Here is a 24,209-nt window from a genome sequence, read left to right as displayed (position 1 = left end):
ATAATAATTTGCATATTCATTTTTCTTACTTTGGCATAATAATTTGCATATTCATTTTTCTTACTTTGGCATAATAATTTGCATATTTTCCAAGACTGCATACGAGTTAGTTGACACTTTTATTTGAGGGGATTTGTTACACTATGAGTTGGAAACACAGACAAGCAGTGTATTGCGACTCATGCAAGTTTGAATCATTCAATATGTTCTACATTTGTACCTTCACTTTCCTGGGCACGGTCTACTACCTTTTTTATGGAATAAAAGTCCCTGTAGATCAGATACTTTAAAGTACATTTTAAAGTAAAATTGTTGTAGATATTTTTCTGAGGCAAGAAATATTTTATTGCACTTTTATAGAAACTAATTTTGAACTAATACTTGATCTGAAATGTTTTTCTGTATTCATGTAGTTTTTCTGTGTTTAAGAAGACATCAAAGCTAACATAATAGTTACTTTAACCGTATACTCCATTGAAGATAGTCTATCCTTTAACAAAGTATTCACTTTCATTGATCCGAAATATTGGCCTTTTTCTGTGGGTCACCAGATTTGAATATTGTCTTGCTGGTACAGTGTACTATTGTAACTTTTTTACTTCATTATGCCATACAGACATGTGTGGCATTTACCAATATGGAACGTATATTGCTCTCTCCTATTTTTAAGCAATTGTGAATTATTCTGAAATATAATTTTAATAAATGAGTTTAATAATTTTAATTTGGTGAGGATTAAATGAAAATTAACACATTATCTACTGGGGCTTTTTATAACAGTAAATATCAGCAATCTGTGACTTTCTATGGAGGCTTTCACCAGTTGATGTGTTATGGCCAGGTAATCACAGATATAATGTTTGTTCATAATTGTAAAACCTAATAATGATAATAAAATTAATAATACAGGCAACTTATATTGTGCCTATTCTCATAAATGTAGTTCTAGATGCATAACATAAAGAGTAAATAACTGTTAAATAAAAAATAAAGTACAAAAAATAATATTTAAAAAAAAAAAAGCTGCATATTAAAATATATTTGACTTTATATAAATGTTTAAAAATGTAGGTCTTTGGTAAATATTTAGAAAGACTTTGGATTTCCATTGTCTAAATATTAACTCATTCCAAGTATTGGAAACATAGTAATTAGTGAATTTTGTGAATAAAGGCTGTACTGGCAAATGAGTATTCAGTTTTGGATTCATATAGTCCTTTGGGATAGTGCCATCTTGTGAGAGTTATGTCGGCCATGTCAAGTTTGTGTTTGATGGTCATATGCAGTCAAGAAACATAAGATATAAGTAATAATAATACAAATTTAGTTAAGTGATGTTCACTGCACCACACACTGCTGTACCAAACATGAATACAAATCATATTAAGAGAAAAATTAACAGCATTATAAAAAAAATAGACTAAAACGTTTTCAAAACACTTTAAAAATAACATTACCATTTAAATGAATAACTGTCTTCTAAACAAATGACTTTTCAGACTTCTCTTAAGAACATTGATATTGATTGATTGACGAATGGCGAGTGAGAGTCAAAGCTAGCTAAAAATTACTTTGGGGTCATGGAAGTGGAACTCCCCACAAAACCAAAAATTGTCCATGGAATCAGTTATCTGTCTGGTGTCCTGTGGACTTGCTGCTACCCTGATCTAATATTTATTTACTAACACAACACATACCGGTACATAAAATGCATAGTAAATACCACAGCTATTGTATCATTGAGTGATGGAACCAGTGTTTTCATTGTATTTACACCTATAATAAGTCCTTTACCTAACATGCCATACACATTTGCACATTGTGTCGCGCTTACATTTATCTCATTAAAAATTGTGCTATCATTTGAAGAAATGATCTGACATACAATGGTGATCATAAAAGTTAAAATGTATGAAGCAAAAAAGCAGCGCAATCATGATGGAATGGCAATAAATGCAGACTGAAATACAATAAAAAACAACGACAATATGATAAATGTGAAAATTATGAAACTTTACGAAAAAATCGCAAAACGCTTACAAGTCATTTACAAGAAAAATCGCAACATCCACATCAAATAACAAACGGAAAAAATACCATTTATACTTGAACAAAATTAAGACTATTAAAGTTTTAGCAATAATTGAAAAAATACCATTTATACTTGAACAAAATTAAGACTATTAAAGTTTTAGCAATAATTAAAGAGACATCAATTTGTGGAAGATAACACAAAATAAAAATTCTATTTACAGTTGTTACAACAAGAATGTGTAACTATGTTCTGTGGAATCCCAGAATTACTATACAATGGCAGTTTACATTACTTACAAAGCATATATCATGACAATATTGCCTAGCTATGGGGTCATAGTATGCTTCTAATGACACCCTTACTTTCAAAGCTTTCATTTTTAGACATGCTTAATTGGTTGTTTGATACTCCAAATGATATTCTATTAGAATGAATTATAACATTAATCTCTACAGAGTTTTTATTGCATCAACATAAATGCAGCAATCTCATGCTGGACAGCACTGTCTGGCACCCATTAATAACAACCAGCATGCATTGCTGCCATCTAGCACCATTGATTGTTACATTGTATGTTGTCATAATGCAACAATCACACTGACAGACAGACAGTCCAACTATCAAATACATGTTTGGATGGTTAATCAAAGCTTGGGTCATATCACCAATGAATCACTTAAAACAAAAAAGCAATGGCAAGAGTATAGATCCCCAGTGACAATCAAAACTCACCGGAACACATCAACTGCTGATAGAAATGGCATGTACACGTATTTAGAAAACGGTTGCAATTTCCTGTCAATCAAGTCAAATCAATTCAACATGAGTGAATAAAAATATGAGAATCATGCTCCATCATTTTATAAATGTCTAGTGATAATGAACATTGTATGTGTTTACAGCAACATAGTACATGTTTACAGCAACATAGTACATGTTCACATCAACATAGTACATGTTCACATCAACATAGTACATGTTCACAGCAACATAGTACATGTTCACATCAACATAGTACATGTTCACATCAACATATTACATGCTCACAGCAGCATAGTACATGTTCACATCAACATAGTACATGTTCACATCAACATAGTGCATGTTTACATCAACATAGTATATGTTTACAGAAACATAGTACATGTTCACATCAACATAGTATATGTTTACAGCAACATAGTATATGTTTACAGAAACATAGTACATGTTCACACCAACATAGTACATGTTCACATCAACATAGTAAATGTTCACATCAATATAGTGCATGTTCACATCAACATAGTATGTTTACAGCAACATAGTACATGTTCACATCAACATAGTACATGTTCACATCATCATAGTATATGTTTACAGAAACATAGTACATGTTCACATCAACATAGTACATGTTCACATCAACATAGTAAATGTTCACATCAATATAGTGCATGTTCACATCAACATAGTATATGTTCACATCAACATAGTATATGTTTACAGCAACATAGTACATGTTCACATCAACATAGTATATGTTTACAGAAACATAGTACATGCTCACATCAACATAGTATATGTTTACAGAAACATAGTACATGTTCACATCAACATAGTTCATGTTCACATCAACATAGTACATGTTCACATCAACATAGTATATGTTCACATCAACATAATATATGTTTACAGAAACATAGTACATGTTCACATCAACATAGTACATGTTCACAGCAACATAGTACATGTTCACATCAACAAGGTACATGTTCACATCAACATAGTACATGCTCACAGCAACATAGTACATGTTTACATCAACATAGTACATGTTCACATCAACATAGTGCATGTTCACATCAACATAGTATATGTTTACAGCAACATAGTATATGTTTACAGCAACATAGTACATGTTCACATCAACATAGTACATGTTCACATCATCATAGTATATGTTTACAGAAACATAGTACATGTCACATCAACATAGTATATGTTTTCAGAAACATAGTACATGTTCACACCAACATAGTATATGTTCACATCAACATAGTATATGTTCACATCAACATAGTACATGTTCACATCAACATAGTATATATTTACAGCAACATAGTACATGTTCACATCAACATAGTATATGTTCACATCAACATAGTACATGTTCACATCAACATAGTATATATTTACAGCAACTTAGTACATGTTCACATCAACATAGTATGTTTACAGAAACATAGTACATGTTCACACCAACATAGTACATGTTCACATCAACATAGTACATGTTCACATCAACATAGTACATGTTCACATCAACATAGTACATGTTCACATCAACATAGTACATGTTCACATCAACATAGTATATGTTTACAGCAACATAGTACATGTTCACATCAACATAGTACATGTTCACATCAACATAGTACATGTTCACATCAACATAGTATATGTTTACAGAAACATAGTACATGTTCACACCAACGTAGTACATGTTCACATCAACATAGTACATGTTCACATCAACATAGTATATGTTTAGAGCAACATAGTACATGTTCACATCAACATAGTATGTGTTTACAGCAACATAGTACATGTTCACACCAACATAGTATATGTTTACAGAAACATAGTACATGTTCACACCAACATAGTACATGTTCACATCAACATAGTACATGTTTACACCAACATAGTATATGTTTACAGCAACATAGTACATGTTCACATCAACATAGTACATGTTCACATCAACATAGTATATGTTCACATCAACATAGTATGTGTTTACATCAGTATTGTACATGTTCACATCAACATTCACTTTGTTCTTTGTGTTCAAGGCAATGTCTTCTTTGGCTTACTTTTCCCATGATGCAGTGCCTTAAGATATTTATAATGTATTCATTTCTTCACAGGTTTCCTCACAGTACACAAGGAAACTTAAAGACAACTTGACCAGTGCAGTGTCTCCTGGTTTAAATGAATATAATGATCTGATAGAGGGTGATCTACTCAACCAGTTTAATCCCAATCCTATGCCATATCAAGCAAGAAACTTTAGGTCAGTTTGAAATATTTGTATTTAAATTCAAAACACAGCAGCCAAATATGGCCAATAACAATGGTGTGTTAATAACTATTATTATACATCTGTCACTGTAACGCCATAAGTTACAGTGTGCCGTAATTTTACGGTATTTTACAGGGTATTTTCATCCTACCATATTTGGAAATGCGAATTCCAAATATGGAATGATTATGCACGTAAGCTTCCTCTAACAATAAAAAACAACAGGGTTTGACCAGACTCCACAGAAAGAAGTTCGCTGATTCTGTTCTAAACTTTTTGGATTTCGGCATTCCCATGGTGTATCCTTGGATGGAAAAGATGTATAATAATAAGGTTATTACGAGAATACCTCAAAGTATGCACTCAGACAGTACACCATGCATCGACCTCTGCTGTGCCGCGGTCAATACTTCAGCTATACTGTCTTCGTGTATACTTTGAGGTATTCTCGTAATAACCTCATATTATGTTGTGTCCTGCCTGTTGTTATGGTAATAGGGGTAAAACTGATTCAGACATTCTCTAAAAATTGACTAAACATACTAACAACTTATATATAATCTGAAAGCATAGATATAGGTGAATATGGTAGTGTATATTCCATACTAATGTTTGTTTAAGGGATTACCTGATGGCCAGTATCGCATTATGCTTTATTTACTATTCTGTCTATTGAAAATACAGTGCGAATGACCTGTGAATTGTACAAGACGTTGGTATAAACACTGTAGTCTGTATTTGCCTATATCTACCTGTGAATTGTACAAGACGTTGGTATAAACACTGTAGTCTGTATTTGCCTATATCTAAGTTAATAAGGTTATTGTAGTATCATGCATAGTAACATGTGCAGCCTGTTAATAAGATGCTAAGCTGGCTGTGTTTGTGATTCTCAAACAGATGAATCAATTTGTGTGTGATATTGCATAAAACAAACCAAATATAAGGTTGAACAGTTCTGGCTATTTTTATCTGAAAAATCACATACAAACATTTTTTGCAAGAAGAAAAAATGCAAAAAAACTTAAAACAAAATTTGGAAAAAATGGAAAACAGATTTTAGACAATAACAACAAAAAAATCACAGGATTAGGACATGTACGTGTATTAGTAAACCAAATATTCACCAACACAAATATGGAAAACAATCCAATTTATTTTTCCATTATTATTTCTGCTTTTATTTGCTTGTCAGTTTTCCTTTTTTTTTATTCTCATCTTGTTTGTTTTTCTTTCTTCACATCTGTATTGCATTTTATTCAAAATTCACAATAGGGATATGAACACAATAAAGATTATTATAACAAATATGTACATGTAATGAGAATACATGTTTCGCACACTAACAAGACAGAAAATTTCTTTCTTCTTGTGCATTTATTCAAATTTGTGAAATATAATTAAAATATAGGACTCCACACAGTTGTATGGTAATGTATTAAATAATGGGCTTCACTATGTCTAGACTCTTCCCATTTTCCATTTGTTAACATAATAATGGGCAGTGCAACACCATTTATTCTCTAATAAAAAAAAAAGGTGTAGGAATAGACAAACACAACATAATAAAATAATTGAGTTGCTACAAACTAAACCACATGAGCCATTGGGTAGTTTGATAAAGGCTAACATGGATCTCTTAACCCCTCTAGCTGTGGGGTAGTTTGACAATAGGCGCTAATTACTTAACCCCCCTGGCTGTGGGGTAGTTTGACAATAGGTGCTAATTTCTTAACCCCTCTAGCTGTGGGGTAGTTTGACAATAGGTGCTAATCTCTTAACCCCTCTGGCTGTGGGGTAGTTTGACAATAGGTGCTAATTTCTTAACCCTTCTAGCTGTGGGGTAGTTTGACAATAGGTGCTAATTTCTTAACCCCTCTAGCTGTGGGGTAGTTTGACAATAGGTGCTAATCTCTTAACCCTTCTGGCTGTGGGATAGTTTGACAATAGGCGCTAATTTCTTAACCCCTCTAGCTGTGGGTAGTTTGACCATAGGTGCTAATTTCTTAACCCCTCTAGCTGTGGGGTAGTTTGACAATAGGTGCTAATCTCTTAACCCTTCTGGCTGTGGGGTAGTTTGACAATAGGCGCTAATTTCTTAACCCCTCTAGCTGTGGGGTAGATTGACAATAGGTGCTAATTTCTTAACCTCTCTAGCTGTGGGGTGGTTTGACAATAGGTGCTAATTTCTTAACCTCTCTAGCTGTGGGGTAGTTTGACAATAGGTGCTAATCTCTTAACCCTTCTGGCTGTGGGGTAGTTTGACAATAGGCGCTAATTTCTTAACCCCTCTAGCTGTGGGTAGTTTGACCATAGGTGCTAATTTCTTAACCCCTCTGGCTGTGGGGTAGTTTGACAATAGGTGCTAATTTCTTAACCTCTCTAGCTGTGGGGTAGATTGACAATAGGCGCTAATTTCTTAACCCCTCTAGCTGTGGGGTAGTTTGACAATAGGTGCTAATTTCTTAACCCCTCTAGCTGTGGGGTAGTTTGACAATAGGTGCTAATTTCTTAACCCCTCTAGCTGTGGGGTAGTTTGACAATAGGTGCTAATTTCTTAACCCCTCTAGCTGTGGGGTAGTTTGACAATAGGTGCTAATTTCTTAACCCCTCTAGCTGTGGGGTAGTTTGACAATAGGTGCTAATTTCTTAACCCCTCTAGCTGTGGGGTAGTTTGACAATAGGTGCTAATTTCTTAACCCCTCTAGCTGTGGGATAGTTTGACAATAGGTGCTAATTTCTTAACCCCTCTATCTGTGGCGTAGTTTGACAATAGGCGCTAATTTCTTAACCCCTCTAGCTGTGGGGTAGTTTGACAATAGGCGCTAATTACTTAACCCCTCTAGCTGTGGGGTAGTTTGACAATAGGTGCTAATTTCTTAACCCCTCTAGCTGTGGGATAGTTTGACAATAGGTGCTAATTTCTTAACCCCTCTAGCTGTGGGGTAGTTTGACAATAGGCGCTAATTTCTTAACCCCTCTAGCTGTGGGGTAGTTTGACAATAGGTGCTAATTTCTTAACCCCTCTAGCTGTCGGATAGTTTGACAATAGGCGCTAATTTCTTAACCCCTCTAGCTCTGGCGTAGTTTGACAATAGGCGCTAATTTCTTAACCTCTCTAGCTGTGGGGTAGTTTGACAATAGGCGCTAATTTCTTTACCCCTCTAGCTGTGGGGTAGTTTGACAATAGGTGCTAAACTCTTAACCCCTCTAGCTGTGGGGTAGTTTGACAATAGGTGCTAATTTCTTAACCCCTCTAGCTGTGGGGTAGTTTGACAATAGGTGCTAATTTCTTTACCCCTCTAGCTGTGGGGTAGATTGACAAGTACTGTAGGTGCTAATTTCTTAACCCCTCTAGCTGTGGGGTAGTTTGACAATAGGTGCTAATTTCTTTACCCCTCTAGCTGTGGGGTAGATTGACAATAGGTGCTAATCTCTTAACCCCTCTGGCTGTGGGGTAGTTTGACAATAGGTGCTAATTTCTTTACCCCTCTGGCTGTGGGGTAGTTTGACAATAGGTGCTAATTTCTTAACCCCTCTAGCTGTCGGATAGTTTGACAATAGGCGCTAATTCCTTAACCCCTCTAGCTCTGGCGTAGTTTGACAATAGGCGCTAATTTCTTAACCTCTCTAGCTGTGGGGTAGTTTGACAATAGGCGCTAATTTCTTTACCCCTCTAGCTGTGGGGTAGTTTGACAATAGGTGCTAAACTCTTAACCCCTCTAGCTGTGGGGTAGTTTGACAATAGGTGCTAATTTCTTAACCCCTCTAGCTGTGGGGTAGTTTGACAATAGGTGCTAATTTCTTTACCCCTCTAGCTGTGGGGTAGATTGACAAGTACTGTAGGTGCTAATTTCTTAACCCCTCTAGCTGTGGGGTAGTTTGACAATAGGTGCTAATTTCTTTACCCCTCTAGCTGTGGGGTAGATTGACAATAGGTGCTAATCTCTTAACCCCTCTGGCTGTGGGGTAGTTTGACAATAGGTGCTAATTTCTTTACCCCTCTGGCTGTGGGGTAGTTTGACAATAGGTGCTAATTTCTTAACCTCTCTAGCTGTGGGTTAGTTTGACAATAGGTGCTAATTTCTTAACCTCTCTAGCTGTGGGGTAGTTTGACAATAGGCGCTAATTTCTTAACCTCTCTAGCTGTGGGGTAGTTTGACAATAGGTGCTAATTTCTTAACCCCTCTAGCTGTGGGGTAGTTTGACAATAGGTGCTAATTTCTTAACCTCTCTAGCTGTGGGGTAGTTTGACAATAGGTGCTAATTTCTTAACCCCTCTAGCTGTGGGGTAGTTTGACAATAGGTGCTAATTTCTTAACCTCTCTAGCTGTGGGGTAGTTTGACAATAGGCGCTAATTTCTTAACCTCTCTAGCTGTGGGGTAGTTTGACAATAGGTGCTAATTTCTTAACCCCTCTAGCTGTGGGGTAGTTTGACAATAGGTGTTAATTTCTTAACCTCTCTAGCTGTGGGGTAGTTTGACAATAGGTGCTAATTTCTTAACCCCTCTAGCTTTGGCGTAGTTTGACAATAGGTGCTAATTTCTTAACCCCTCTAGCTTTGGCGTAGTTTGACAATAGGTGCTAATTTCTTAACCCCTCTGGCTGTGGGGTAGTTTGACAATAGGTGCTAATTTCTTAACCTCTCTAGCTGTGGGGTAGTTTGACAATAGGTGCTAATTTCTTAACCCCTCTAGCTGTGGGGTAGTTTGACAATAGGTGTTAATTTCTTAACCCCTCTAGCTGTGGCGTAGATTGACAATAGGTGCTAATTTCTTAACCCCTCTAGCTGTGGCATAGTTTGACAATAGGTGCTAATTTCTTAACCCCTCTAGCTGTGGGGTAGTTTGACAATAGGCGCTAATTTCTTAACCCCTCTATCTGTGGCGTACTTTGACAATAGGCGCTAATTTCTTAACCCCTCTAGCTGTGGGGTGGTTTGACAATAGGTGCTAATTTCTTAACCCCTCTAGCTGTGGCGTAGTTTGACAATAGGTGCTAATTTCTTAACCCCTCTAGCTGTGGGGTAGATTGACAATAGGTGCTAATTTCTTTACCTCTCTAGCTGTGGGGTGGATTGACAATAGGTGCTAATTTCTTAACCCCTCTAGCTGTGGGGTAGTTTGACAATAGGTGCTAATTTCTCAACCCCTCTAGGTATAGGGTTGATTGACAATAGGTGCTAATTTCTTAACCCCTCTAGCTGTGGCATAGTTTGACAATAGGCGCTAATTTCTTAACCCCACTAGCTGTGGGATAGATTGACAATAGGTGCTAATTTCTTAACCCCTCTAGCTGTGGGGTAGTTTGACAATAGGTGCTAATTTCTCAACCCCTCTAGGTATAGGGTTGATTGACAATAGGTGCTAATTTCTTAACCCCTCTAGCTGTGGCGTAGTTTGACAATAGGTGCTAATTTCTTAACCCCACTAGCTGTAGGGTAGTTTGACAATAAGTGCTAATTTCTAAACCTTTCTAGCTATGGGGTAGATTGACAATAGGCGCTAATTTCTTAACCCCTCTAGCTGTGGGGTAGTTTGACAATAGGTGCTAATTTCTTAACCCCTCTAGCTTTGGCGTAGTTTGACAATAGGTGCTAATTTCTTAACCCCTCTAGCTGTGGGGTAGATTGACAATAGGTGCTAATTTCTTTACCTCTCTAGCTGTGGGGTAGATTGACAATAGGTGCTAATTTCTTAACCCCTCTAGCTGTGGGGTAGTTTGACAATAGGTGCTAATTTCTTAACCCCTCTAGCTGTGGGGTAGTTTGACAATAGGTGCTAATTTCTAAACCTTTCTAGGTATGGGGTCGATTGACAATAGGTGCTAATTTCTTAACCCCCTAGCTTTGGCATGATTTGGCAATAGGTGCTAAACTCTTAACCCCTCTAGCTGTGGGGTAGTTTGACAATAGGTGCTAATTTCTTAACCCCTCTAGCTGTGGGGTAGTTTGACAATAGGTGCTAATCTCTTAACCCTTCTGGCTGTGGGGTAGTTTGACAATAGGCGCTAATTTCTTAACCCCTCTAGCTGTGGGTAGTTTGACCATAGGTGCTAATTTCTTTACCCCTCTAGCTGTGGGGTAGATTGACAATAGGTGCTAATCTCTTAACCCCTCTGGCTGTGGGGTAGTTTGACAATAGGTGCTAATTTCTTTACCCCTCTAGCTGTGGGATAGATTGACAATAGGTGCTAATTTCTTAACCCCTCTAGCTGTGGGGTAGATTGACAATAGGCGCTATTTTCTTAACTTCTCTAGCTGTGGGGTAGTTTGACAATAGGCGCTAATTTCTTTACCCCTCTAGCTGTGGGGTAGTTTGACAACAGGTGCTAAACTCTTAACCCCTCTAGCTGTGGGGTAGATTGACAATAGGCGCTAATTTCTTAACCCCTCTAGCTGTCGGATAGTTTGACAATAGGTGCTAATTTCTTAACCCCTCTAGCTGTGGGGTAGTTTGACAATAGGTGCTAATTTCTTAACCCCTCTAGCTGCGGGGTAGTTTGACAGTAGGTGCTAATTTCTTAACCCCTCTAGCTTTGGCGTGGTTTGACAATAGGTGCTAATTTCTTAACCTCTCTAGCTGTGGCGTAGATTGACAATAGGTGCTAATTTCTTAACCCCTCTAGCTGTGGGGTAGATTGACAATAGGTGCTAATTTCTTAACCCCTCTAGCTTTGGCATAGTTTGACAATAGGTGCTAATTTCTTAACCCCTCTAGCTTTGGCGTAGTTTGACAATAGGTGCTAATTTCTTAACTCCTCTAGCTGTGGCGTAGTTTGACAATAGGTGCTATTTTCTTAACCCCTCTAGCTGTGGGATAGATTGACAATAGGTGCTAATTTCTTAACCCCTCTAGCTGTGGGGTAGTTTGACAATAGGTGCTAATTTCTTAACCCCTCTATCTGTGGGGTAGTTTGACAATAAGTTCTAATTTCTTAACCCCTCTAGCTGTGAGGTAGTTTGACAATAGGTGCTAATTTCTTAACCCCTCTAGCTGTGGGGTAGATTGACAATAGGTGCTAATTTCTTTACCCCTCTAGCTTTGGCATAGTTTGACAATAGGTGCTAATTTCTTAACCCCTCTAGCTGTGAGGTAGTTTGACAATAGGTGCTAATTTCTTAACCCCTCTAGCTGTGGGGTAGTTTGACAATAGGTGCTAATTTCTTAACCCCTCTAGCTGTGGGGTAGTTTGACAATAGGTGCTAATTTCTTTACCCCTCTAGCTTTGGCATAGTTTGACAATAGGTGCTAATTTCTTAACCCCTCTAGCTGTGAGGTAGTTTGACAATAGGTGCTAATTTCTTAACCCCTCTAGCTGTGGGGTAGTTTGACAATAGGTGCTAATTTCTTAACCCCTCTAGCTGTGAGGTAGTTTGACAATAGGTGCTAATTTCTTAACCCCTCTAGCTGTGGGGTAGTTTGACAATAGGTGCTAATTTCTTAACCCCTCTAGCTGTGGGGTAGTTTGACAATAGGTGCTAATTTCTTAACCCCTCTAGCTGTGGGGTAGTTTGACAATAGGTGCTAATTTCTTAACCTCTCTAGCTGTGGGGTAGTTTGACAATAGGCGCTAATTTCTTAACCCCTCTAGCTGTGGCGTAGATTGACAATAGGCGCTAATTTCTTTACCCCTCTAGCTGTGGGGTAGTTTGACAATAGGTGCTAATTTCTTTACCCCTCTAGCTGTGGGGTAGATTGACAATAGGTGCTAATTTCTTTACCCCTCTTGCTGTGGGGTAGATTGACAATAGGTGCTAATTTCTTTACCCCTCTAGCTTTGGCATAGTTTGACAATAGGTGCTAATTTCTTTACCCCTCTAGCTTTGGCATAGTTTGACAATAGGTGCTAATTTCTTAACCCCTCTAGCTGTGGCGTAGTTTGACAATAGGTGCTAATTTCTTAACCCCTCTAGCTGTGGCGTAGTTTGACAATAGGTGCTAATTTCTTAACCCCTCTAGCTGTGAGGTAGTTTGACAATAGGTGCTAATTAGTCCCCGTTCGGACGCAGTCCGAAAACGGGGACTTATGTTTTGCCCTGTGTGCGTCCGTGCTTCCGTGCGTCCGTGCGTCCGTGCGTCCGTGATCACCTGTATCTCGAACATGCATGGACCGATTGAGTTCAAACTTCACTCATACATCACACATTATATGGGACATATGCACATGCATTTTTTTCATGATCCGATTAACGATAGCCGAATAGCGGCCATTTTAAGGCCGAAAATGCATCAAAATCGCACATTTTCACCATTCCGGACCCGGATCTCAGTTATGCATGGACGGATTTTGTTCAAATTTGGTACATACATTAAACATAATAGGACCTTGATGCACGTCATTTTTTTTTTGGATCGGGTTCGAAATGGCCGACTGGCGGCCATTTTGTTTTAAAGAATTCAGTTCTGGATCCGTATCTGAGACATGCTTGGATTGATCGAGTTCAAACTTCACACACACAAGGTACATCATGTCACAAATATGTATGTGCATTTGTTTCATGATCTCATTAACGATAGCCAAATGGCGGCCGCTTTAAGGCCGAAAATGCATTGAAATCGCACATTTTCACCATTCCGGACCCGGATCTCAGTTATGCATGGACGGATTTCATTCAAATTTGGTACATACATTAAACATAATAGGACCTTGATGCACGTCATTTTTTTTTTCGGATCAAGTTCGAAATAGCCGACTGGCGGCCATTTTGTTTTAAAGAATTCAGTTCTGGATCCGTATCCGAGACATGTCTGGATTGATCAAGTTCAAACTTCACACACACAAGGTACATCATGTCACAAATATGTATGTGTATTTGTTTCATGATCTCATTAACGATAGCCAAATGGCGGCCGCTTTAAGGCCGAAACTGCATTGAAATCGCACATTTTCACCATTCCGGACCCGGATCTCAGTTATGCATGGACGGATTTCATTCAAACTTGGTACATACATTAAACATAATAGGACCTTGATGCACGTCATTTTTTTTTTCGGATCAAGTTCGAAATAGCCGACTGGCGGCCATTTTGTTTTAAAGAATTCAGTTCTGGATCCGTATCCGAGACATGCTTGGATTGATCGAGTTCAAACTTCACACACACAAGGTACATCATGTCACAAATATGTATGTGCATTTGTATCATGATCTCATTAACGATAGCCAAATGGCGGCCGCTTTAAGGCCGAAAATGCATTGAAATCGCACATTTTCACCATTCCGGACCCGTATCTCAGTTATGCATGGATGGATTTTGTTCAAATTTGGTACATACATTAAACATAATAGGACCTTGATGCACGTCTTTTTTTTTTTCGGATCAAGTTCGAAATGGCCGACTGGCGGCCATTTTGTTAAAGAATTCAGTTCTGGATCCGTATCCAAGACATGTCTGGATTGATCAAGTTCAAACTTCACACACACATGGTACATCATGTCACAAATAGATATGTGCCTTTGTTTCATGATCTGCTTAACAATAGCGAAATGATAGCCATTTTAAGGCCGAAAATGCATCAAAATCACGTATTTTCACAATTCCAGAACCGGATCTCAGTCATGCATGGATGGATTTTGTTCAGATTTAGCACAATGTGTTGTACATATGCAGGTGCATTTCGGTCATGATCTGCTTTGAATGTATATGTCACTCAAATATGAACGGAACGGGGACGTGTCATTGACAATGACTTGTTTCTTAACCCCTCTATCTGTGGGGTAGTTTGACAATAGGTGCTAATTTCTTAACCCCTCTAGCTGTGGGTAGTTTGACAGTAGGTGCTAATTTCTTTACCCCTCTAGCTGTGGGGTAGATTGACAATAGGTGCTAATTTCTTAACCCCTCTAGCTTTGGCGTAGTTTGACAATAGGTGCTAATTTCTTAACCTCTCTAGCTGTGGCGTAGATTGACAATAGGTGCTAATTTCTTAACCCCTCTAGCTGTGGGGTAGATTGACAATAGGTGCTAATTTCTTAACCCCTCTAGCTTTGGCATAGTTTGACAATAGGTACTAATTTCTTAACCCCTCTAGCTTTGGCGTAGTTTGACAATAGGTGCTAATTTCTTAACTCCTCTAGCTGTGGCGTAGTTTGACAATAGGTGCTATTTTCTTAACCCCTCTAGCTGTGGGATAGATTGACAATAGGTGCTAATTTCTTAACCCCTCTAGCTTTGGCGTAGTTTGACAATAGGTGCTAATTTCTTAACTCCTCTAGCTGTGGCGTAGTTTGACAATAGGTGCTATTTTCTTAACCCCTCTAGCTGTGGGATAGATTGACAATAGGTGCTAATTTCTTAACCCCTCTAGCTGTGGGGTAGTTTGACAATAGGTGCTAATTTCTTAACCCCTCTATCTGTGGGGTAGTTTGACAATAGGTGCTAATTTCTTAACCCCTCTAGCTGTGAGGTAGTTTGACAATAGGTGCTAATTTCTTAACCCCTCTAGCTGTGGGGTAGATTGACAATAGGTGCTAATTTCTTTACCCCTCTAGCTTTGGCATAGTTTGACAATAGGTGCTAATTTCTTAACCCCTCTAGCTGTGAGGTAGTTTGACAATAGGTGCTAATTTCTTAACCCCTCTAGCTGTGGGGTAGTTTGACAATAGGTGCTAATTTCTTAACCCCTCTAGCTGTGGGGTAGTTTGACAATAGGTGCTAATTTCTTAACCCCTCTAGCTGTGAGGTAGTTTGACAATAGGTGCTAATTTCTTAACCCCTCTAGCTGTGGGGTAGTTTGACAATAGGTGCTAATTTCTTAACCCCTCTAGCTGTGGGGTAGTTTGACAATAGGTGCTAATTTCTTTACCCCTCTAGCTTTGGCATAGTTTGACAATAGGTGCTAATTTCTTAACCCCTCTAGCTGTGAGGTAGTTTGACAATAGGTGCTAATTTCTTAACCCCTCTAGCTGTGGGGTAGTTTGACAATAGGTGCTAATTTCTTAACCCCTCTAGCTGTGGGGTAGTTTAACAATAGGTGCTAATTTCTTAACCCCTCTAGCTGTGAGGTAGTTTGACAATAGGTGCTAATTTCTTAACCCCTCTAGCTGTGGGGTAGTTTGACAATAGGTGCTAATTTCTTAACCCCTCTAGCTGTGGGGTAGTTTGACAATAGGTGCTAATTTCTTAACCCCTCTAGCTGTGGGGTAGTTTGACAATAGGTGCTAATTTCTTAACCTCTCTAGCTGTGGGGTAGTTTGACAATAGGTGCTAATTTCTTTACCCCTCTAGCTGTGGGGTAGATTGACAATAGGTGCTAATTTCTTTACCCCTCTAGCTTTGGCATAGTTTGACAATAGGTGCTAATTTCTTTACCCCTCTAGCTGTGGGGTAGATTGACAATAGGTGCTAATTTCTTTACCCCTCTTGCTGTGGGGTAGATTGACAATAGGTGCTAATTTCTTTACCCCTCTAGCTTTGGCATAGTTTGACAATAGGTGCTAATTTCTTAACCCCTCTAGCTGTGGCGTAGTTTGACAATAGGTGCTAATTTCTTAACCCCTCTAGCTGTGGCGTAGTTTGACAATAGGTGCTAATTTCTTAACCCCTCTAGCTGTGAGGTAGTTTGACAATAGGTGCTAATTTCTTAACCCCTCTATCTGTGGGGTAGTTTGACAATAGGTGCTAATTTCTTAACCCCTCTAGCTGTGAGGTAGTTTGACAATAGGTGCTAATTTCTTAACCCCTCTAGCTGTGGGGTAGATTGACAATAGGTGCTAATTTCTTTACCCCTCTAGCTTTGGCATAGTTTGACAATAGGTGCTAATTTCTTAACCCCTCTAGCTGTGAGGTAGTTTGACAATAGGTGCTACTTTCTTAACCCCTCTAGCTGTGGGGTAGTTTGACAATAGGTGCTAATTTCTTAACCCCTCTAGCTGTGGGGTAGTTTGACAATAGGTGCTAATTTCTTAACCCCTCTAGCTGTGAGGTAGTTTGACAATAGGTGCTAATTTCTTAACCCCTCTAGCTGTGGGGTAGTTTGACAATAGGTGCTAATTTCTTAACCCCTCTAGCTGTGGGGTAGTTTGACAATAGGTGCTAATTTCTTTACCCCTCTAGCTTTGGCATAGTTTGACAATAGGTGCTAATTTCTTAACCCCTCTAGCTGTGGGGTAGTTTGACAATAGGTGCTAATTTCTTAACCTCTCTAGCTGTGGGGTAGTTTGACAATAGGTGCTAATTTCTTAACCCCTCTAGCTGTGGGGTAGTTTGACAATAGGTGCTAATCTCTTAACCCCTCTGGCTGTGAGGTAGTTTGACAATAGGTGCTAATTTCTTAACCCCTCTAGCTGTGGGGTAGTTTGACAATAGGTGCTAATTTCTTAACCCCTCTAGCTGTGGGGTAGTTTGACAATAGGTGCTAATTTCTTAACCCCTCTAGCTGTGGGGTAGTTTGACAATAGGTGCTAATTTCTTAACCTCTCTAGCTGTGGGGTAGTTTGACAATAGGTGCTAATTTCTTTACCCCTCTAGCTTTGGCATAGTTTGACAATAGGTGCTAATTTCTTTACCCCTCTAGCTGTGGGGTAGATTGACAATAGGTGCTAATTTCTTTACCCCTCTTGCTGTGGGGTAGATTGACAATAGGTGCTAATTTCTTTACCCCTCTAGCTTTGGCATAGTTTGACAATAGGTGCTAATTTCTTAACCCCTCTAGCTGTGGCGTAGTTTGACAATAGGTGCTAATTTCTTAACCCCTCTAGCTGTGGCGTAGTTTGACAATAGGTGCTAATTTCTTAACCCCTCTAGCTGTGAGGTAGTTTGAGAATAGGTGCTAATTTCTTAACCCCTCTATCTGTGGGGTAGTTTGACAATAGGTGCTAATTTCTTAACCCCTCTAGCTGTGAGGTAGTTTGACAATAGGTGCTAATTTCTTAACCCCTCTAGCTGTGGGGTAGATTGACAATAGGTGCTAATTTCTTTACCCCTCTAGCTTTGGCATAGTTTGACAATAGGTGCTAATTTCTTAACCCCTCTAGCTGTGAGGTAGTTTGACAATAGGTGCTACTTTCTTAACCCCTCTAGCTGTGGGGTAGTTTGACAATAGGTGCTAATTTCTTAACCCCTCTAGCTGTGGGGTAGTTTGACAATAGGTGCTAATTTCTTAACCCCTCTAGCTGTGAGGTAGTTTGACAATAGGTGCTAATTTCTTAACCCCTCTAGCTGTGGGGTAGTTTGACAATAGGTGCTAATTTCTTAACCCCTCTAGCTGTGGGGTAGTTTGACAATAGGTGCTAATTTCTTTACCCCTCTAGCTTTGGCATAGTTTGACAATAGGTGCTAATTTCTTAACCCCTCTAGCTGTGAGGTAGTTTGACAATAGGTGCTAATTTCTTAACCCCTCTAGCTGTGGGGTAGTTTGACAATAGGTGCTAATTTCTTAACCCCTCTAGCTGTGGGGTAGTTTGACAATAGGTGCTAATTTCTTAACCCCTCTAGCTGTGAGGTAGTTTGACAATAGGTGCTAATTTCTTAACCCCTCTAGCTGTGGGGTAGTTTGACAATAGGTGCTAATTTCTTAACCCCTCTAGCTGTGGGGTAGTTTGACAATAGGTGCTAATTTCTTAACCCCTCTAGCTGTGAGGTAGTTTGACAATAGGTGCTAATTTCTTAACCCCTCTAGCTGTGGGGTAGTTTGACAATAGGTGCTAATTTCTTAACCCCTCTAGCTGTGGGGTAGTTTGACAATAGGTGCTAATTTCTTTACCCCTCTAGCTTTGGCATAGTTTGACAATAGGTGCTAATTTCTTAACCCCTCTAGCTGTGGGGTAGTTTAACAATAGGTGCTAATTTCTTAACCCCTCTAGCTGTGAGGTAGTTTGACAATAGGTGCTAATTTCTTAACCCCTCTAGCTGTGGGGTAGTTTGACAATAGGTGCTAATTTCTTAACCCCTCTAGCTGTGGGGTAGTTTGACAATAGGTGCTAATTTCTTAACCCCTCTAGCTGTGGGGTAGTTTGACAATAGGTGCTAATTTCTTAACCTCTCTAGCTGTGGGGTAGTTTGACAATAGGTGCTAATTTCTTTACCCCTCTAGCTGTGGGGTAGATTGACAATAGGTGCTAATTTCTTTACCCCTCTAGCTTTGGCATAGTTTGACAATAGGTGCTAATTTCTTTACCCCTCTAGCTGTGGGGTAGATTGACAATAGGTGCTAATTTCTTTACCCCTCTTGCTGTGGGGTAGATTGACAATAGGTGCTAATTTCTTTACCCCTCTAGCTTTGGCATAGTTTGACAATAGGTGCTAATTTCTTAACCCCTCTAGCTGTGGCGTAGTTTGACAATAGGTGCTAATTTCTTAACCCCTCTAGCTGTGGCGTAGTTTGACAATAGGTGCTAATTTCTTAACCCCTCTAGCTGTGAGGTAGTTTGACAATAGGTGCTAATTTCTTAACCCCTCTATCTGTGGGGTAGTTTGACAATAGGTGCTAATTTCTTAACCCCTCTAGCTGTGAGGTAGTTTGACAATAGGTGCTAATTTCTTAACCCCTCTAGCTGTGGGGTAGATTGACAATAGGTGCTAATTTCTTTACCCCTCTAGCTTTGGCATAGTTTGACAATAGGTGCTAATTTCTTAACCCCTCTAGCTGTGAGGTAGTTTGACAATAGGTGCTACTTTCTTAACCCCTCTAGCTGTGGGGTAGTTTGACAATAGGTGCTAATTTCTTAACCCCTCTAGCTGTGGGGTAGTTTGACAATAGGTGCTAATTTCTTAACCCCTCTAGCTGTGAGGTAGTTTGACAATAGGTGCTAATTTCTTAACCCCTCTAGCTGTGGGGTAGTTTGACAATAGGTGCTAATTTCTTAACCCCTCTAGCTATGGGGTAGTTTGACAATAGGTGCTAATTTCTTTACCCCTCTAGCTTTGGCATAGTTTGACAATAGGTGCTAATTTCTTAACCCCTCTAGCTGTGGGGTAGTTTGACAATAGGTGCTAATTTCTTAACCTCTCTAGCTATGGGGTAGTTTGACAATAGGTGCTAATTTCTTAACCCCTCTAGCTGTGGGGTAGTTTGACAATAGGTGCTAATCTCTTAACCCCTCTGGCTGTGAGGTAGTTTGACAATAGGTGCTAATTTCTTAACCCCTCTAGCTGTGGGGTAGTTTGACAATAGGTGCTAATTTCTTAACCCCTCTAGCTGTGGGGTAGTTTGACAATAGGTGCTAATTTCTTAACCCCTCTAGCTGTGGGGTAGTTTGACAATAGGTGCTAATTTCTTAACCTCTCTAGCTGTGGGGTAGTTTGACAATAGGTGCTAATTTCTTTACCCCTCTAGCTGTGGGGTAGATTGACAATAGGTGCTAATTTCTTTACCCCTCTAGCTTTGGCATAGTTTGACAATAGGTGCTAATTTCTTTACCCCTCTAGCTGTGGGGTAGATTGACAATAGGTGCTAATTTCTTTACCCCTCTTGCTGTGGGGTAGATTGACAATAGGTGCTAATTTCTTTACCCCTCTAGCTTTGGCATAGTTTGACAATAGGTGCTAATTTCTTAACCCATCTAGCTGTGGCGTAGTTTGACAATAGGTGCTAATTTCTTAACCCCTCTAGCTGTGGCGTAGTTTGACAATAGGTGCTAATTTCTTAACCCCTCTAGCTGTGAGGTAGTTTGAGAATAGGTGCTAATTTCTTAACCCCTCTATCTGTGGGGTAGTTTGACAATAGGTGCTAATTTCTTAACCCCTCTAGCTGTGAGGTAGTTTGACAATAGGTGCTAATTTCTTAACCCCTCTAGCTGTGGGGTAGATTGACAATAGGTGCTAATTTCTTTACCCCTCTAGCTTTGGCATAGTTTGACAATAGGTGCTAATTTCTTAACCCCTCTAGCTGTGAGGTAGTTTGACAATAGGTGCTACTTTCTTAACCCCTCTAGCTGTGGGGTAGTTTGACAATAGGTGCTAATTTCTTAACCCCTCTAGCTGTGGGGTAGTTTGACAATAGGTGCTAATTTCTTAACCCCTCTAGCTGTGAGGTAGTTTGACAATAGGTGCTAATTTCTTAACCCCTCTAGCTGTGGGGTAGTTTGACAATAGGTGCTAATTTCTTAACCCCTCTAGCTGTGGGGTAGTTTGACAATAGGTGCTAATTTCTTTACCCCTCTAGCTTTGGCATAGTTTGACAATAGGTGCTAATTTCTTAACCCCTCTAGCTGTGAGGTAGTTTGACAATAGGTGCTAATTTCTTAACCCCTCTAGCTGTGGGGTAGTTTGACAATAGGTGCTAATTTCTTAACCCCTCTAGCTGTGGGGTAGTTTGACAATAGGTGCTAATTTCTTAACCCCTCTAGCTGTGAGGTAGTTTGACAATAGGTGCTAATTTCTTAACCCCTCTAGCTGTGGGGTAGTTTGACAATAGGTGCTAATTTCTTAACCCCTCTAGCTGTGGGGTAGTTTGACAATAGGTGCTAATTTCTTAACCCCTCTAGCTGTGGGGTAGTTTGACAATAGGTGCTAATTTCTTAACCCCTCTAGCTGTGGGGTAGTTTGACAATAGGTGCTAATTTCTTAACCCCTCTAGCTGTGGGGTAGTTTGACAATAGGTGCTAATTTCTTAACCCCTCTAGCTGTGGGGTAGTTTGACAATAGGTGCTAATTTCTTAACCTCTCTAGCTGTGGGGTAGTTTGACAATAGGTGCTAATTTCTTTACCCCTCTAGCTGTGGCGTAGTTTGACAATAGGTGCTAATTTCTTAACCCCTCTAGCTGTGGCGTAGTTTGACAATAGGTGCTAATTTCTTAACCCCTCTAGCTGTGGCGTAGTTTGACAATAGGTGCTAATTTCTTAACCCCTCTAGCTGTGAGGTAGTTTGACAATAGGCGCTAATTTCTTAACCCCTCTAGCTGTCGGATAGTTTGACAATAGGTGCTAATTTCTTAACCCCTCTAGCTGTGGGGTAGTTTGACAATAGATGCTAAACTCTTAACCCCTCCAGCCATGGGGTTGTTTGACCATGGGCAATAATTTTTCATCCTGCCATTTTTCCAAGGCTCCCTTGGGGGCTAACTTTTGAGCCATTCAGCCATGTAGTAATTTGACCAAGACTTTGGTTTCTGTATGCCTCAGGGTTACAGGGTTTGACAGAATGACAAATAAGATATTTTATAGCTTTAAAAAAGAACAAAGATTATGTGTACCTGTCATGAACTTTGACCAGAGTCATAATTACAGAGTAAATGTGTGCTCTGTTGTACATTTTTTATGTGTAGCAACAAGTTTACATGAACTCAATGGACAGTGAACCTCATAGAGAGATTGAGATTTGCTATCTTGTAATTGTTCAGACAATTGTGTGGGGGAGTAATCACTATCAATAGCATTGTTATCTCTGTATTTGTCACACAGCTCATTGTTTCCAAGCACCTATCTGACAATCTGACAAACCTTTTGTGTTTATCTTCTTACTGACAACCACCTGTTGTTGAATCGTTACTTATACATCGTAGAATCGTAGAGGCTTGATCAAGATCAAGTTTGATAATCAATTTTTTTTTTTGTAATAACATTTAATAAAATGATATTGCCACTAGGTTTGATGTAAAAACTACATTTAATAAAACGATATTGCCACTAGGTTTGATGTAAAAACTACATTTAATAAAATGATATTGCCACTAGGTTTGATGTAAAAACTACATTTAATAAAATGATATTGCCACTAGGTTTGATGTAAAAACTACATTTAATAAAATGATATTGCCACTAGGTTTGATGTAAAAACTACATTTAATAAAATGATATTGCCACTAGGTTTGATGTAAAAACTACATTTAATAAAACGATATTGCCACTAGGTTTGATGTAAAAACTACATTTAATAAAATGATATTGCCACTAGGTTTGATGTAAAAACTACATTTAATAAAATGATATTGCCACTAGGTTTGATGTAAAAACTACATTTAATAAAATGATATTGCCACTAGGTTTGATGTAAAAACTACATTTAATAAAATGATATTGCCACTAGGTTTGATGTAAAAACTACATTTAATAAAATGATATTGCCACTAGGTTTGATGTAAAAACTACATTTAATAAAATGATATTGCCACTAGGTTTGATGTAAAAACTACATTTAATAAAACGATATTGCCACTAGGTTTGATGTAAAAACTACATTTAATAAAATGATATTGCCACTAGGTTTGATGTAAAAACTACATTTAATAAAATGATATTGCCACTAGGTTTGATGTAAAAACTACATTTAATAAAATGATATTGCCACTAGGTTTGATGTAAAAACTACATTTAATAAAATGATATTGCCACTAGGTTTGATGTAAAAACTACATTTAATAAAATGATATTGCCACTAGGTTTGATGTAAAAACTACATTTAATAAAACGATATTGCCACTAGGTTTGATGTAAAAACTACATTTAATAAAATGATATTGCCACTAGGTTTGATGTAAAAACTACATTTAATAAAATGATATTGCCACTAGGTTTGATGTAAAAACTACATTTAATAAAATGATATTGCCACTAGGTTTGATGTAAAAACTACATTTAATAAAATGATATTGCCACTAGGTTTGATGTTAAAACTACATTTAATAAAATGATATTGCCACTAGGTTTGATGTAAAAACTACATTTAATAAAACGATATTGCCACTAGGTTTGATGTAAAAACTACATTTAATAAAATGATATTGCCACTAGGTTTGATGTAAAAACTACATTTAATAAAATGATATTGCCACTAGGTTTGATGTAAAAACTATATTTAATAAAATGATATTGCCACTAGGTTTGATGTAAAAACTACATTTAATAAAATGATATTGCCACTAGGTTTGATGTAAAAACTATATTTAATAAAATGATATTGCCACTAGGTTTGATGTAAAAACTACATTTAATAAAATGATATTGCCACTAGGTTTGATGTAAAAACTACATTTAATAAAATGATATTGCCACTAGGTTTGATGTAAAAACTATATTTAATAAAATGATATTGCCACTAGGTTTGATGTAAAAACTACATTTAATAAAATGATATTGCCACTTGGTTTGATGTAAATACTACATTTAATAAAATGATATTGCCACTAGGTTTGATGTAAAAACTACATTTAATAAAATGATATTGCC

The 24,209-nt window shown here is 38.2% G+C and overlaps 1 protein-coding gene across 2 annotated transcripts in view; it reads left to right on the top strand.

Moving 5' to 3' along the window:
• LOC102808831 (uncharacterized) overlaps nt 1-24,209 on the top strand; it is a 68,859-nt gene that overhangs the window by 2,901 nt on the left and 41,749 nt on the right. For both annotated transcript variants that reach the window (XM_085506643.1, XM_085506642.1), the window contains exon 2: nt 4,948-5,093. In XM_085506643.1, coding sequence (XP_085362769.1) covers nt 4,948-5,093 — 146 coding nt within the window. The remainder of the gene's footprint in view (nt 1-4,947; nt 5,094-24,209) is intronic.

This window comes from Saccoglossus kowalevskii, chromosome 12 (genome assembly GCF_978046115.1).
Source record: "Saccoglossus kowalevskii chromosome 12, keSacKowa6.1, whole genome shotgun sequence".
In the NCBI taxonomy this organism is placed as follows: domain Eukaryota; kingdom Metazoa; phylum Hemichordata; class Enteropneusta; family Harrimaniidae; genus Saccoglossus; species Saccoglossus kowalevskii.
The sequence above is the reverse complement of the archived record's forward strand: the minus strand, read 5'-3'. Positions and strand labels throughout refer to the sequence as shown.